The sequence below is a fragment of the Xyrauchen texanus genome, chromosome 43 (assembly GCF_025860055.1).
Source record: "Xyrauchen texanus isolate HMW12.3.18 chromosome 43, RBS_HiC_50CHRs, whole genome shotgun sequence".
NCBI classification, from domain to species: domain Eukaryota; kingdom Metazoa; phylum Chordata; class Actinopteri; order Cypriniformes; family Catostomidae; genus Xyrauchen; species Xyrauchen texanus.
In genome coordinates, this window is record NC_068318.1 from 17,909,894 (window position 1) to 17,924,879 (window position 14,986).

The 14,986-nt window shown below is 42.0% G+C and overlaps 1 protein-coding gene across 1 annotated transcript; it reads right to left on the reverse strand.

Annotated features, from left to right (window-relative positions):
- Positions 1-5,595: 5,595 nt before the first annotated feature.
- LOC127635728 (CD209 antigen-like) lies at positions 5,596-14,097 on the reverse strand. Its single transcript, XM_052115963.1, has 5 exons — positions 13,926-14,097; positions 6,754-7,092; positions 6,456-6,583; positions 5,837-5,943; positions 5,596-5,740 (listed from the first exon to the last, which is right to left on the reverse strand). Exons 1-5 carry the CDS (start codon positions 14,095-14,097, stop codon positions 5,596-5,598), a joined length of 891 nt encoding a protein of 296 aa, XP_051971923.1.
- Positions 14,098-14,986: the final 889 nt, after the last annotated feature.

Here is a 14,986-nt window from a genome sequence, read left to right on the forward strand (position 1 = left end):
ATAAAAGAGCTATATCCTCGTTCCCTGGGTCATCTGGCCCGCAAATGCTGTTCTCACAGCAACCTTGTGCCCAAATAAAGGAGGTGGCTTATGACTGATCCTGGACTTGTGACTTGTCAAGATGCTCACGCAGAAAAAATTCTAACATGCATCCTGCATCTGGATTGGTTCACAGCGGTAGACCTGAAGGACACATACTTCCACGTCTATCTTGCCTCGACATCAACCCTTCCTACGTTTCGTTTTCGACAGCCAGGCATATCAGTACAAGGTCCTCCCTTTTGGCTTGTCCCTGTCCCCTCGCGTCTTCACGAAGGTCGCAGAGGCAGCTAAGGGAAGTGAGCATCCGCATACTCAACTACCTCGATGACTGGCTTATCCTAGCCCACTCTCGAGAGTTACTTTGCACCCACAGGGACCAGGTGCTCAGGCACCTTAGCCATCTAGGTCTTCAGGTCAACTGGGAAAAGAGCAAGCTCGCCCCGGTTCATAGCCTCTCACTCTGCATGGTGTTAGACTGGAGGGGAGGCCCCTTCACCTTGAAGGTTTATGTAGCCACTATATCGGCTAACCACGACGCAGTGGACGGTAAGTTCTTAGGGAAGCACGACCTGATCATCAGGTTCCTTATAGGCACCCAGAGGCTGAACCCTCCCAGGCCATGCCTGTTCCCCTCATGGGATATCTCCGTGGTCCTTTCAGGCCTCCAGAGACCCCCCTTTCGAGCCGCTAGAATCGGTCGAGCTCAGAGCCCTCTCTTTGAAGATGGCCCTCCTGATCACGCTCGCGCAAGGTTTGGGGACCTGCAAATGTTCTCTGTCAGTGACACTTGCCTGGAGTTCAGTCCGGCAGACATTAAAACTGCTCTGAGCAGGCTTTGTGCCTGCTCCAAAATCTATGAAAAAGATGCAACAATGTATGGCAAAAGCCATCCTAAAATATGCCAAACCTCAGACCCTAGTGTCAAAGGAAGCTCTGATGATGCTTTGGTCAGTGGCGGGCCATGCATTTATAATATTATATAATATAATTTTTATATATAATACACGGTTATGCTTTGTTCCATTCAAGTTGGATGTGGGAAATTCCAACTTGATATCTCCGGCCATAAATGCATTCCATTCCCCGATATTCTGAAGATGACATTTAAGGAAACAAAACTGCAATGCTCCCGTTAGCTTAGCAGGGGTTTGACTCTCATTAGAGATGTCTCCTAGCAACCCAACTGATAAACAATGCTGCAGCGCTAGCATTTGTGCTTCAGGTGTACGATTATCGAAAGAGATTATAATGTTTTATACACCTGTTTCTGCAGGCATTTGTTAAACAAGTTTTAATATCATGTAGTGTGGAAACAAACTCATTTATCGATATTACTTAATAAAGTGAATGTTTATCACTAACTTTGTATATCTGTCGACATGTTTGTGTGACATCATGCACCATCTCTGCGAAATCAGTGATGAGAATTTCTGCACAAGCCTACAAGTTGTAATTCTGACTTAAAAATGCATCCCAGTGCGGATAAAATCCGACTTTCTTAGTTGAATGAAACGCAGCACTACTTTTCAAAACTTGAACTGACACTGAATGCTCAAGCAGCCTAATTTACACTTAGAAAACTCCTGATGTTGATATAACAATGCATAAAGCACTTACCAATTAGCTTGAAGTGAAAATCAGTCCTCCTTTCCTATTTAATAAATTAAGCAATCACAAGGTCATGCAGAACATCTCAGGTTTTTAAATCCATAAAGATCTCTTTTTCAATGGCAATAGTGATGTCAGTGATGACAGCGACTCATCAGACAGCTTGATCTTTTGCTTTTCGCTCTTAAATTACATACATCACTTAAAGCGTGATTGCGTCACTCATGGCCAGCTAGAACTAGACAGCTAGACATTTCCTAAAGGTCATACCCAACAAGAACAAATAAATCAATCTGATTGGCTGATGAATTGGACAATCTGACTTTAGTTGCCCTTTCATTTACACTGTTGAGGGAAATTCTGAAGGCCTGATGGGGTGGAGACTCAAGCTGCTTACACACTGCCAGCGACTGTTTATCTGCTGTGAAAATGCCGGTCTGTCTGGGTCCACAAAACCATTCAATCTCGGAGTCAGCACGGTGAGTACCACCGGCTGGTGCAGGATCTACGGCTGGATGAAGTCCGGTTCCAGCAGTACTTCAGGCTTGACAGGACCCAGTTTGATGAGCTGCTGCAGAGGCTGATCTTTCCATTACTGCAGGAGCTGAGAGAGAGAGAAGGATCACGTGAGCTCTACCGTCTTCTCTCGTATTGGCTGTCATTCCCATAAGTCGCTCTTTATTTTAATAAAGTTAAACTTGTCTCAACTTTGTCATGTCACTGGAAACGCCCACATCTGGTAGTCAATGGTCGCGACAGCTTGTGTTGCTGGAAGTCGCTGTGCTCTCATTGAAAATGAATGGGATGGTGTCGCTGTCTCACGCAATGTCGCTGGCAGTGTGTACGCAGCTTCAGACTCATGCATGCGATTTGTGAAACAGTTATCATGCTTTGCTTGTAAGCATCAAGGAATAAATTCTGTTTGTAGATTAATTGAGAGTGGAAAGCAATAAAAAATACATGCAAAATGATGATTGAGAAAGAAAGGATGAAAATAATTTATTTATTTGGCATGTTAGGCTAGTAGAGAAGGCTTTGCTGGCCCTGAGAATTCGCCAGTGGCTTTGTTTCTGTGTAAATGAAATGCAGCATCAGTGCAGCCTTAAAGTTTATCATTTGTCATGGTAGTGTATTTGCATATTTTATTTATCTCGATTTTGTATTCATAATGTGATATTTTAAACATTATTTTCATAGCATTATCTCTGCAATTGCCATTTTAAAAGCACCTTTTTGTAGATATGCTGCTTCAGATGAAGTGTGTGTACTGTATATATACAAATATATATATTTTTTACCATTTGAAGAGGTCATGGCATAAGGAATAACATTTTATTGATCTTTTGACATATATTAATTCATTGTTATACAAAAACATACTGTTTTGAACACAAATTCCTTCCCAATGCTAAAAGAGCATTTATTAAACCTAGCTGCAAAAATGACTTGTTTGGATTTTCCATTCTTTGTGACATTACACAACTTAACATATCATTGCATGTCATGATATGCTCTGTTGGCTGGCCTTCCGGCTAACACAATTATGCCACTGCAGATGATCGAGAATGCAGAAGTGCATCTTGTCTTCAATAAGCAAAACAGGGCTTATCTCACCCCACTCTTGATTTCACTCCACTTGCTACCTGTAGCTGCCCGCATCAAATTCAAGGCTTTGACTCTGGTTTTCAGGACAGCAAATGGATTTCAATTCCACTTCTTCAGGTTTACACTCCAACTCGCTCTCTGCAGTCTACTCACAAGCGACGCCTGGTGGTCCCATCACAAAGAGGCTCAATGTCTATTTCACGATCGTTCACTTTCTCTACTCCTCTTTGGTGGAATGAACTTCCAACCCACACTAATTGCAATTACCACTACACTTAACCCACACTTAATGTACAGAAAGACAAATCCTTGTCTGTTTCTTTCTGCTAGCATCTTTACTACTCCAGCCACTGTGATAACTTGGCAGTCTTATACTGCAGATTGTGTTAAACTTTGTATGACAAATTGCTTGCTATGTGTCTCATTTGTAAGTCACTTTGGATAAAAGCATCTGCTAAATGACTAAATGTAATATAAAGATAAAAATGTAGATAAACTCGTAGGCTTGTAGATTTTAATTTGAGAACTTACAGTACAATAAATATTTGCATTCATAAGCTGAAATTTGCACTTACTGCACCGATGTGAAAACTCTGCACTCACAGATAATAATCAAAAATGTTTTAATTTAAAGCTGCAGACAAATGTGTAAAATACAACACGTGAAAGTTAAAGTGGAGATTTAGAGTAAAAGGACTCCCACACAAGCCTCTCACCCACACCTATTACAATCTATTGCTGCTGAAGATATGGATTTAAACTCTGGAGTAATATGGATATTTTTTACATTTCCTTTATGTGATTTTTGGAGCTATTCAATTCATACAATTCTCTTGCATTGTAAAATCTGCTTTTGTGTTCTGCTGGAGAAAGAAAGTCATACGCATCTGGGATGGCATGATGGTGAGTGAGATCAGAGATTTTCTTTTTTTGCATGAACTATCCCTTTAAAACATTATACTTCTGTGCTGATTGTAGCTGAACTTACCTGCTCGTCTTCTTTCTTTATTTTTTATGAAGTATAATATTATTCAACCCCTCATAGGAAATAAACAGAAATATAAACAGTTACCTACTTTGTAAAATCAGGAAAACAGTATCAAATGAAAAGACTGTTTAAGTGTGCTTGGAATGAATTCAGCCTTGAAAAATTAGCAAAACGGTTTAAGCCAGTTAATAAAATATAATGATACCTGTTCACTGTTGCAGGCCTGAATGGAACTTGGGTACGTGTTCACCCAAAATTAACAACTTCTTCTCTCCAAAAAGTAAACTCACTCACGTTCTCCTTCAATGAAATCAGCAGTGTGCGGCTGCAGAGAAGAGTTTAGGATGCTCTCACCCAGTGATGTAATTCATAGGTCCCAGAGGAGATTTGAGCGTCCCAAACCCCTCCCTGGGTAGTCAGTTCCTATCCGTATGACTACCGTTTCTCTCCCTTTACATTACATGTTTTACCGCATGGTGTTTTAATAAACATGTTAAGTTAATCCATAGGCAAGAATCGTGCTGGTGTTTGCATCTTTAGCATATGCCAACTCACACAGATTCCCCCTCTTACTATCCCAATTTCCAGATGTTTCTTAAACAAAATGTTTATAGCAAAACACCCTATATGTGTTTTGACATATGCTCACTCCACTCCCTCACCCATGACCTCACCAGGTCACTTCTTAACTCTCTCTTTATTAGATATCACATAACAGGTGAGTCGTTACACCTTACATTTTTACGTTACGTTACATTATATTAACTAAAAAAAAACAAAGAGTTTCCAAAGAACAAATAAACCATGAATCTCCTATTAGAACTGAACCATAAATTACTCTTTTTTTTTTTTTCCTTTGTTGTCTTTTTGGTTACTAATTGTAAAATGGCCTTTCTCTGTTCTTAGATGATTATCAGACCAAGATATTTAAAATGACAGTAGTGTTAAACATTTTTTTTATGAACCACCAGTATGGCTCTTTGATATTATTTTATAAACACTACATTGTAAACTAATACATGAAGAACTGAGATTTTACTTCCTTCTTATCACAATGATGAACCGCATCAAATACAGACACTCAAAAACATGTTAACTAAACAAATGGCATGTTTTTAATTTAAAGCATATTTATTGTGTACAATTTTAAAATATATTTTTTTGCATTATGAACATTTCAAAATGACAGCAGAAGTTGTATTTTATATATTTTGTTTAGTATTTTATTCTTATTATTCGCTATTCTTTTCTTAGGACTTCATTGCAGACCACCTAGAATTACTTAGAATATGAGAAAATGACTCTTATGAATTTTCATACTTTTCTGACTAAACATATTTTTGATGCATTGACTATTTTAAAATGCTCTTCTCACAGGCCCATTTAAAAGCATTATTACATGGATAATCAGCCCACCCTGATGAACGAAACCATGATCCTGTAATAACACAGTCTTCTTTGCCCTTGTTATCGTTGGGCTCCCCATTATACCAGAATCTAATGTTAAAGATAAGAATCAGATTTTCAGAGCTGCTTCTGAGTAAAATGTATTTATTGGATGATAATAATAAGTTAAATTAAATTATTTCTCACCCAGAGGTCAGTTTGACACTATCGACCCATTTCCATGTGCCCTCTTCATCACTGTCAGACAGACCAATCCAGATACCTTCACCGTTAGATATTTTCCTAACAAAATCCTAATATGAAAAGTAATAAAATCCAAGTATCACAAACTGATAGGAAGATTGTAACTGACCTCCTCACAGCAAAACCACACACACACACACACACACACACACACACACACACACACACACACACACACACACACACACACACACACACACACACACACACACACACACACACACATGTTTGGTTTCCATGTTTTATGGGGACTTTCCATAGACATAATGGTTTTTATACTGTACAAACTTTATATTCTATCCCCTAAACCTAACCCTACCCCTAAACCTAACCCTCACAGAAAACTTTCTGCATTTTTACATTTTCAAAAAACATAATTTAGTATGATTTATAAGCTGTTTTCCTCATGGGGACCGACAAAATGTCCCCACAAGGTCAAAAATTTCGGGTTTTACTATCCTTATGGGGACATTTGGTCCCCACAAAGTGATAAATACACGCTCACACACACACACACACACACACACACAAACACACACACACACAGCAATCTTTCACTCACATGTTCCTCTCTGTTGTTTATGATCACCAGATCTGCTCCTCTCTCTGTACAGTATCTTCTGCTCTCATTCCAGCTCTTCGACTCAGATGAAAGATAGTAAAAACTGAGCTGATAGTAAATCCATCCATCTATAGAAAAAATGAGTTCAGCAAAATGCTCTTTATTCCCATCCACACTGACCTACACAACGTATTTAAAGCTTGTTATGTACCCCAATATTACATACTTTTTCTAGTAGGTACATAACTTAGTATTAGGCCTACATAGTTTGTGTAGTTTTAGTGTAGTTCAAGTTTACCCATTTCATGATTCCACTGTTCATGTTTCCTTTGTTGTAACTGTTCATATTTGATTGCTAAATTGTCATATTTTGCTAATAGTCCATCCCTCTCTTTAGTCAAGACGTCAATAAGATAGGCATTCTGAATTAGTAACTGGACTCTTTCTTTTGTGAGGTTGGTAATTTTGGTTTGTAACTGGTCTCTCTCTTCTGTGTAGTTTTTGCTTTTGATGTGACTCTGGTGAGTGTTTGTATTGAGTTGGACACTCATCACTATGACTGCAGCCAGCAGAAGAACACACAGCAGACCCACACACACAGTAGCTTCTCTGGAGCTTCTGTTCCACACAGATTCACCTGAAGACAACAGATATGAAGTAAAACACACATACAAACACACACACATATATATATATATATATATATATATATATATATATATATATATATATATATATATATATATATATATATATATACACACCGATCAGCCACAACATTAAAGCCACCGGCCTAATATTGTGTCGGTCCCCCTCGTGCGGGGCCGGATGTAGGCATGACATCACCAGAGGATCAGTCGAGGAGGGGGGAGGAAGTGTTTGTCCGGGGTTGAGCCTGGAAACCGCTTTTTTGTTAAACTTTTGTGTACCACAGCTACTTGAGTGTGCAGCGAATTTAAATGAGAAAGGAACAAAAGATTCTCCTACCGGCCCTCCTACTGGATGGAGTGGTCTGTTCACTAGCTTCAAAGCGTTCTTCTTGGCGACCGGCTGCGAGACGGGTAGTGTCTGCTTCCTGCGGTGGGCTCGAGAGACCGGGTCATGATCTTCGTTGCCCAGAGGGTGAGGACGGTCGCCAAGCGCAATTCCTGCATCAATCCTGGGGCAGAACTACCCTTGTGCAGTTCTTTTAGTGCCTTGGCTTTGTAGACTTGCAAGAGAGCCATGGCGTGCAGGGCGGAGGCGGCTTGTCCAGTGGCACCGCAGGCTTCGGCCGTCAGGGACGACGTAAATCCTGCATGCCCTGGACGGGAGCTTCGGGCTCCGGTGCCAGGTAGCGGCGCTCAGCGGGCATAGGTGCACCACGAGCGCCTAATCCACTGGGGGCATCACCGAATAGCCCTTGGCTTCCCAACCATCGAGGGTGACTGGGTGACTGCTTTCGCGTCTGACTGGATGAGCCCGCTCTCCGATGCTGACGAGCGTGCTGGGGAATGGGAGGTCCATGGGGATTTACCCGGCGGAGGTGATCCCCAAATCGCCCCCAGTATTAGCAGCACTGGCCTCAAACCCGTAGGTAGAAGGACCGAGGTAGGGAGCCACTGGGGTGGCTCACTTTCTTACGAAGGTGAGCCGCGACCGCAACGTTGCCAGAATCTTCATTAAACTATTATTTATATTGTCAAGCCGGTTCTTGCCTCCTCCTTTCCATTGTTCCCTTTACACTAACATTGAAACTGAGAAAAATTGCTTGAATTATTTTTATGTGGATTTTGTTGTTACTGTATTTCCACACAATGGTTTCTCTGAATTACAGCATATGAGACAAACTCATGAGACCTGTTTCAGTAAGAACTCAATTTAGCATTTTGCCTTTGTAGGGCAGCATCATTGCTTATTACATTTCTGTCAAACAGAAAGAATTGGCATAATTTAATACTATATAATTATTTCTTTAAGCAGTTCCCATCTGTGTCAAATGTCTTAATCTTGATCTCTCGATTTTTTCCATCCTTATTTTGCTCATTGATATTATTGCTCTCCACCCCATCCTTGCATTCATGGGGACTCTGATTTGTCTTTGTAATTTGCTTTAAGGCTGTAATTCTAATTTATCTGAAAGTGTATTGCTTTATTTTGTTTCTTAGTAATGGAGGTATGGAATGGAAGTCAAGTCAAATCAAATTTATTTGTGTAGTGCTTTTCACAACAGCTGTTTTTTCAAAGCAGCTGTACATTAAATTATGCTATAACAGAAAATGTATTAATATAATTCTAATATTAGTTATGTTTAGAACTATTAGTGGTTATAATTAGTAAACTATGTAAGTCTGTATGTTTATATACAATGTTTTTCAGTTTATTTATTTCAATATATTTTTTAACATGGGGAAAATGTGTAAAATATAGTTATATTGGGTCTTATGATCTTGACAATTACGCCAAGTTATGCCAATTAAAGACATTAAATTAGTAGTCTAAGTAACCCCTCCTCCATCCCAAATGCCCACCTATAATATCCCCCAGCCCACCCTAACATGGCTGTCAGAAGCCGGGCCTGCCCTCGTGCCACCAAAATAGCACCAACCTGCATCTCTGAATACCATTCTGTGATGCGCTTCTTCTCACCACAATTGTGCAGAGCAGTTCCCTTTACAAAAAGCTTCACTATGATGCTGCGCTGCTAAGCGCTATGGGGAACAATCCTAGTTGTGACCGAGCTGAATAATGTGTGTAACACGTCAATGAACATTGACTGGAATTTATAGCCTCGGCTGATGTAATCATTAGATGCACCTGCGGCCAGGCTATAAATGGATACGTCACCAGGTGTCGTCAGTAACTCTTTTTTCAGAGCGATTCTGTTTCTGTGTGTTTTACAAACCCTGTCAAAACTTTCTTTCCTCTGTTAGGAGTTAGAATTGGTTAGGCAGTGTGCAGTGAACGTTTTTCTCTTTTCTCTTCTGTTTAGAAAATATTATATATATATATATATATATATATATATATATATATATATTTCTAAAAAGGAAAAGAAAAAAGAGAGAATGACTGAAAGCCGCAAACGGTGCATGTTCCCTCGCTCTATAGCTGAAGCGGACACACATCCGTTTTTGCTCTGTTTGTTTGGGGGTAAGAGCACGCTGCTCTCACGTTAACAGGCAAAGTGCTTTGCGCTCGCCTCGCTTGCTTCTGGGAGTCAGCACTCACGAAAAAAATTATAAATAAATATCGTTCGTGGGGCTCTTGCATGGATTTGGCTGAGGAGCAAGAGACGGGTTGATCCCTTTCTCTCGCTCTCTCCCCAAACCCAGCTGGTCCTTCACATGATCTCGAAGCGCGTTCCGACGCTTTTTCGGATCATGAGAAGCATCGCGATTCTCTTCCTGCCTCCGAGCTTTCCGTCCGCGATAAAAAATCTACGGAGGAATTGCTCGATGTTGTTACTCGTGCGGTTGCCAGATTGGACTGGCCACGCGAAAAAGAGACCCCAAACCCTCCAAATTAGGGGATAGATTTTATCTTCCAGTCTAAGAAAGGAACGCCTCATGAGTCCCTTCCTTCTTTGATAACCTCCATGAAGAGCTTTTTAGCTCATGGAGGAACCCCTAAAAAAAAAAAATAAAAAAAAAATATACATATATATATATATATATATATATATATATTTTCTTCCCATGTTCACATACCCTCGACGTCATTATATTCGACTATCGTGGGTGCTGAGGCACGGGGGTATTCAGTGATGCCGCCGGTCGGAGAGACGCTTGCGGGCTATCTCTCGCCGGGCTCGGCATCGTCACTTAAGAAGCCCTCTCTCCCCTCAAAGCCTTGTAGGACAACCTCCACTTTAGTGGGAAGGGCTTATCAAGCAGCAGGTCAGGCTGGTGCTGCTCTGCACACTATGCTGTTATACAGGCGTACCAGGCCGACCTCCTGGACGACATGAGTGTGGGTTCCCGCCTTGGTCCTGTCTGAAGGGAGGCTCAAAGCAAAGTGTGGCGAGTCGTGCTCCTCCTCCCAGGGATTGGGGACAGTCTCGCCGCCCTCGCCAGCCCCCGAAGCAAGACCTCAGGACTATAATTTCTAATAAGAGAAAACCCTGACGGTCTTGCGCCTAGATAAGGGGGTAGCTCCCCTCGGGATGGGGCGCGTGCTTCACTTCACCCCTCCCGGTACCCCATTGAAGCCCCTCCATTCCCGCCACCTCTTGGTGTTTCGGGTTGCAGAGGCTTCCATCAAAATTGGGTGTTTTCGCTGTTCCTGCATTTTATTCAGGACACGAAACACTACAACACCTCAACAGGAAGTGTTAAAATATAATACCCATCTCAGAGATCCTGGCAGCGTGGAAACTTCTGCCAGATATATTCTTTTCTGTGGGTCTTATAAGGGTGTCAGGATTTATTTAACTTTAATTAGCTTTTCCGTGTTTCAATGGCGTGTTCTCACTACCGTAAACAGGATTTCTTTTTTATGTAAAAAAAAAAAAACTCAATCTCCTGGTTAAAGGGGCCATGGTATGTGTTCCCTTTCCAGAGAGAGAGTTAGGTTATTACACTAGATACTTCCCGTTTCCCATGGAGGGTGAGGGGTGGCGTCTGGCTTTGATCTTAAAGCTTAAAACTGCCCGTGGGTGTTCAAGTCCAAGATGATGCCTGTCAAGACGGTCGTGTCTCAAGCCCTACAACTCGTTTGGCTGGTCACCATCGATCTTATGATGCACTTCTATACTTCATTTAGAAGTTCTGCCACAACATGGAAAGTTCCTGAGGTTCGATTCCGGGGGGCAAAGTCTTCAAGGGTCAGGTTCTTTCACTCGGCCTAGCCCTCTTTACCCGCACATTCACAATGTATGATGTAGCGCTGGCTCCTTGTGACTCCGGGGCATCTGCATTCTGAATTATGTAGACGACTGGCTGATCCTAGCGCAGTTCCAGGAACTGGCAGTTCAGCACAGGGACATCATCTTAGCTCATCTGTTTCTCGCAGGCTGCTAATGACAGACGCCTCCCTGACGGGCGGGGTAGCCGCCTTAAGTGGTCGTCCAACTTAAGAGGATAGGAGGGTCATCAGCTCGGTTGTCACAGTCACTGTCTCGGGTTGATGGCTGTATTTCTGGCCCTGAAATACCTCCTCCTGAGGCTGCCATGTCTTGGTGCGGGTGGACAGTACAGCGGTAGCCTCTTACATAAATCATCAAGGAGACCCACGTTCTTGTCAGCTGTATTTCTGACACGTCGGATTCTCCTTAGGGCCCAGGGCAAGCTCCTGTCACTCAGGTTAGTTATATCCCTGGATGCCCGTATATGGGAGCAGATTTACGGTCCAGACAGAAAATACCAACGGGGGAGTTAAGAACTCCACACTAAGGTAGTAGTTGCCCAGAGTTCGCCAGCAAGGGTTTTTGCCTTTTACTGATAGCACCGCGCTGGCTGAACAGGGCTTGGTTCTCGGAGCTAATCTCTTCCCTCGACGGCTCGCCTTGGGCGATTCCGAACAGGGAGGACCTTCTCATCCTTGGCCCGAATTGTGAAACCTTTCATGTCTGGCCCCTAAAGGTACCAAATGAGGTTCAAAGTGTTTTCTCTTGAGGTTATCGAGACCATTTCAAGTGCTAGGGCTCCCTCCATTTGGAACTGATCTGGGTAGATTTTACAGGGCAGAAGAGGACCTCTTCGCCTCTGTTGATAGCGCAATGTCTCCTCTACTTCTCCCCGAGTCGCCCAGCCCCGGGAAGGGCTGATCGTAGTAACGCATACATAGCACAAATGCCCCTGCATGCATTTCCTTCTACTAAAGTTCATATTACAGAACCAGCTAACTGCCAGTTTGCTTCAGTTCTGGATTTTCTGTAGAAAGAACTGTCAGCGGGCACTTCACTCACCACTGCCAGGTTCTATGTGGCCACTGCGGTTTATCACGGCTTGGTGGGCGGGGTGCCCTCAAAGAGGCATCCTCATTATTGTCCGGGTCTATGAGGCGCACGGTCAAGCTTCGCCAGTAGGTTTTAGGGCGCACTCTACCAGAGGGCTCTCCTCCTCTAAAACCTTGGCTAGAGGTCTCCCTCTGCAGCAAGTTTGTGATGCGGCAGGTTGTCCTCTCCGCACACATTCATTAGATTTTTATGAGAAGTTTGTGTTGCGATAGGATTCTGTTCGCACACATTCATCGAACTTTATGGGTTAGATGCTTTGCTACACCGGACTCTTATGTCCTTGAGTCGACATCTCAGCCCATGCCTAAACAAGTTTGGGATGCAGCAGGTTGTCCTCTACGCACACATTCATTGGACTTTTTTAGTTTGGATGTTCTGCACTCCGGGCTCTTATGCCCTTGAGTCGACATCTCAGCTCATGCCTGAACAAGTTTGTGATGCGGCAGGCTGGTCCTCTCCGCTCACATTCATCAGTTTTTATGACAAGTTTGTGTTGCGATAGGGTTCTCTTCGCACACATTCATCAAACTTTATGGGTTAGATGCTTTGCTACTCCGGACTCTTATGTCCTTGAGTCGACATCTCAGCCCATGCCTAAACAAGTTTGTGATGCGGCAGGCTGGTCCTCTCCGCACACATTCATCAAAATGTAATGGTTTAGATGTTTATGCTACTCCGGGCTCTTATGCCCTTGAGTCGACATCTCAAGCTCATGTCTGAGACCTGTCGCATTTTTGTGAGTACACTGCACAACCGTAGGGGTCCGGACAGCCCCAAGTGTGGCGTCGTGGGTATTGCATTCCCCATAGTGCTTAGCAGCGCAGCATCATAGTGAAGCTTTTTGTGAAGGGAACGTCTCGTTTTCATGTGTAACCTATGTTCCCTGAAAAAAGCGGAACGAGATGCTGCGCTTCTTTGCCGCACTGGGACTTCCCAGGACTGCTCTTCAAAAAGAAGTATCTGACGACACCTGGTGACATATCCATTTATAGCCTGGCCGCAGGTGAATCTAATGATTACATCAGCCGAGGCTATAAATACCGGTCAATGTTCATTAACGTGTTACACACATTATTCAGCTCGGTCACAACTAGGGTTGTTCCCCATAGCGCTTAGCAGCGCAGCATCTCGTTCCGCTTTTTTCAGGGAACATGGGTTACACATGTAACCTGAGACGTTTTCTGAATTACCGTAGACTTTGTCAGTTCAAACCAGTCTGGCCATTTTCTGTTGCCATATCTTGTCAACTCAGATAACCGCTCTGTATAATTGTTGTGAAAAGAATAACATCTCAGAAATATCTCTGTTTTGGCAGCATGAGGGGGATCTACACAACATTAGGCAGGTGGTTTTAATGTTGAGGCTGATCGGTATATATGTGTATATATATATATATATATATATATATATATATATATATATATATATATATATATAATTTTAAGTCTCCAGTAATGTTGCATGGAAAGAGAATATCTGGAGATTTAAATATATTTAGTTTATATTTGTTTCATGGAAAGAATTATCATTACCTGGATACTGAAGTGGTTGATGTGTGTCTATATTGAAGTCTGTCTCTGTCCTGTAGTCATGATCTCTCGCAGAATCTGTAAGCTCATAGATATCCACCATCATCTCCACTCTCTCTCTGTCCATTCCCAGAGACTCAACCCTGATCACATTATCATAAATAACTTCAGACATTCTGTCAAACATTACAACACTGCTAATAATTGTTCTCCTTTTGTTGTTCTTATGTTATCTCTTCCTCTTTACTGTTTCAAACACCAGTTTGAACTAAACAACAAACGGAACTGCTCTGTGGTCAACGTTTGATTGTATCACATTCAGCTCTGAAGTATCAGAATGATTTAGAGCATTTGAATTAGAGCAAGTTTTACTCTAACACAAACAGTTTATTCTGTAAGGTTACTGTGTTCTTATTGTGAACAAGACTTTGTAAGTCATAAGTTAAGAATTAATAATTAATAAGATAGAGTTTATAAATATAATGGAAATATTTTTGGAAATATTTCAATATTTTTATTTTATACTGTATAGTTACAATGAAAACAAAAATGTGTCTCTTTCATTGCTCTTTGTGTTTGTAAGTATGTATCTATAGGTTTGGGATAAAATTGTCCTCTCATGGAAAGTCAATTCATAAATAAAGAAAATACAGTTTTTACAATTTTGTAAAAAAAAAAAATGTCTTTAAACCTGTAAATGTTTTCAAAATGTTCCCTGATTTTGTCAGGATCATCTCATCAGTTCCCCGTCTGTCGCTCTCTCAATGTTGTGTCGGAGAAGTGACACTAGGGGTCTCTCTTGAGCGTCGAATATGCCTCTGATCTATGACAAAAGGCCAATCAGAAATTGGCAGACAGAATTTGCATGTTCCGCCCCCGGACATATGGGTATAAAGGAGGGGAAATGCATCAGTATCATTCAGGAGCCGAAAATGGTTTGGCCGCAACAGTGGCTCAGTTCAGCGACGTGGCCAGGAGGACGCAACGTCTCATTCCCTCCATCAGGGAATGGAGGTTACATCTGTAACCTAGACATTCCCCGTCTGTCGCTCACTTCAACGTTG

Bases quoted from the DNA above. Each gene is read 5' to 3' on its own strand.
- LOC127635728 (XM_052115963.1), bottom strand. From the start codon at position 14,097: ATGTCTGAAGTTATTTATGATAATGTGATCAGGGTTGAGTCTCTGGGA. The intron at 7,093-13,925 runs GTAATGATAATT...TGTTGTCTTCAG, and splicing joins TCAACCACTTCAGTATCCAG to GTGAATCTGTGTGGAACAGA. The intron at 5,741-5,836 runs GTGAGAAATAAT...CTTTAACATTAG, and splicing joins AGTGTCAAACTGACCTCTGG to ATTCTGGTATAATGGGGAGC.